The sequence below is a fragment of the Sceloporus undulatus genome, unplaced genomic scaffold, assembly GCF_019175285.1.
Source record: "Sceloporus undulatus isolate JIND9_A2432 ecotype Alabama unplaced genomic scaffold, SceUnd_v1.1 scaffold_14418, whole genome shotgun sequence".
Lineage (NCBI taxonomy): Eukaryota > Metazoa > Chordata > Lepidosauria > Squamata > Phrynosomatidae > Sceloporus > Sceloporus undulatus.
In genome coordinates, this window is record NW_024817335.1 from 1 (window position 1) to 2,096 (window position 2,096).

The 2,096-nt window shown below is 41.6% G+C and overlaps 1 protein-coding gene across 1 annotated transcript; it reads left to right on the plus strand.

The window, feature by feature from the left end:
* Positions 1-628: 628 nt before the first annotated feature.
* LOC121918505 (cation channel sperm-associated protein subunit gamma-like) lies at positions 629-1,818 on the plus strand (the record flags this gene model as incomplete). The annotated part of the gene is made up of 3 exons (XM_042444547.1): positions 629-752; positions 1,341-1,410; positions 1,663-1,818. Coding segments are annotated over 3 exons (350 nt in total), but the record flags the coding sequence as incomplete, so codon positions are not given.
* Positions 1,819-2,096: the final 278 nt, after the last annotated feature.

The following is a 2,096-nucleotide window of genomic DNA, read 5'->3' on the forward strand; positions in this document are numbered from 1 at the left end:
CATAGCTGCTAGGAAACAGAAAAAAAGTGGAGTAGCACTATATATATATCCGAAAACATTCCAGCTAAAGAAATATTATCAGATCCCGAAGGAAGATATGTGGCGGTAGAAATTAATAAAGAGGGGAAGACAATACTGATAATAGGTTTATATGCACCCATAGATAATAAATCGGTTTTTACCTGAGAGAACACCTGTCTAGGAATCTCTAGGTCCTCCAGTGCAATTCATTGGTCAATATCTGCCAGATACTGACCATAGAATTGCACAGGAGGAGCTACAAAAGCCTAGTGGAGTGTTCTCTCTAGGAATCTCTATGTCCTTCGCTGTGACGTTTAGTTAAAGTTGACCACAGAGTTGCACTGGAGTATCTAGAGATTCCTAGAGAGAAGATATTAATATCTGTAAATAATCAAAGCCTCAAAAGTCAAAGCCGCAAATGTGGAGGGACGGGTGTGATATCAGTCAATTTTCTGTCATATACATGTGTATATGTTCTGTCATATACACTTTAAAGTAAAAGAACCCTTTTTAATCTTTTTTTATAGCCTGGAAGGTTTACCCTCTTGTCATCTGGAGAAGTCTGTGTGATATGATTTGTTCTCTGTGCTTCTCCCATTTTCACAAGGTTGCAACAATGAGGAAGTTTGCAAGATGTGCTGGTACACCCCGATGCCCTTCATGAATGGCAGTGTAGTGATGGATGTGATGGTGACCAGCAATAACCTTGGCCTCCCTGTCGAAAGTAAGAGGTGAGAGCGATGCTTGGGTTTGTGATGCAACCTTCATTTTTATGGCCTGTAGGAAAACAATTGCAGGTGTGCTCACCTTTTGGAAAACTTTTCAAAAAATGTTTTTAAAGCTTGGTGCAATAGGAGAAGAACTCAGAACATCAGCAGCTCTTTGGCCCTCTCAGATCCGTCTCCTCCAGGGCCCAGTCTATTCCATAATGTCACTTTAATATTACAATATGAAAGTGATTACATTGGGTGGTCACCTCTTCCCTTTCCATTCACTTTACATCACGGCCCTTAAAATGCAGACTTATTTTAAAATGAATGGGAATCATGCGGTCTTCTACCTGTCAAACACCAAAGTCTCAGCAACTCTAGGCAGCACAGCCAGTGATGAGGAATATTGGGAGCTGCAGTCCAGCAATATGCAGAAGGCCCCATGGTGTGTGTGATGCTTTATAAAATGTTATAAATATGATTCCCCTAGGGTGTTTTTTTTATCATATTACATTTTAAAAGACAAATTGCCTTCAGTTATTTTGTGAAAAGTGGGGGATATAAATGGAGGAAATAAAATCCATTCATAATCACTTTTCTTATTTCTAGATTCTCTATCAATGTCAACGGATTCATGAGACTGAATCAAAACAGACCTACATTCAGGATTGGAACGAAGGTAAATCATAGGCATCATTGGAGAGTTTCTCCTTGCCATGTTTCCTCCCTTTTTTTGTGTGCATTGAGATTTGTGGAGCAGAGCATTATAAAACATTGGTCCAGCATACAGGCAGAAGCAACACAATCCAGGTAAAATTTTACTATCGGCGCCATGGAATGTACTGGTTGGGTCTCTTGTGGCTTTGATGTGGTGGAGAAATGTTAATCATACCCTTATGCTCTCTTCCCTGGCCTCTTTCTGGCCAAATAGCTGACTGCCTTGAACTCCTTCCTGTCTCTGAGAGACCCATCACGTCCCTTGTGGCATACTTACACACGAGCCCCTGTGCTCATCCTTGGTGACATCCCAGGAAACAAGATTGTCCTTCTGTCAGACACAGGGTTTGAGGATTACTTTTCAATAGAGGTAAGAAGCTGCAGGGGGTGAAGTGGAGACACGACACACTGAAATGGGTAGTTTGTATTGTAAAAATATTGCCATGGGGGAAAAAAGGAGGGTAGGGTTTCTAGGCGTTAGTACTACACACTTCTTCAGTCTGCAGGACATCTTCTCTGACCCACAAAAAACTATGGATGCCAGCCATAAAAGCCTTCGACTTTGCATAGGAAATTGCTCCTTTCCCCCATCCTCTCTTTCTTGGCACCATAGGAATATTTCCTGTTGGGGTGTCTGCATGTCCCTCT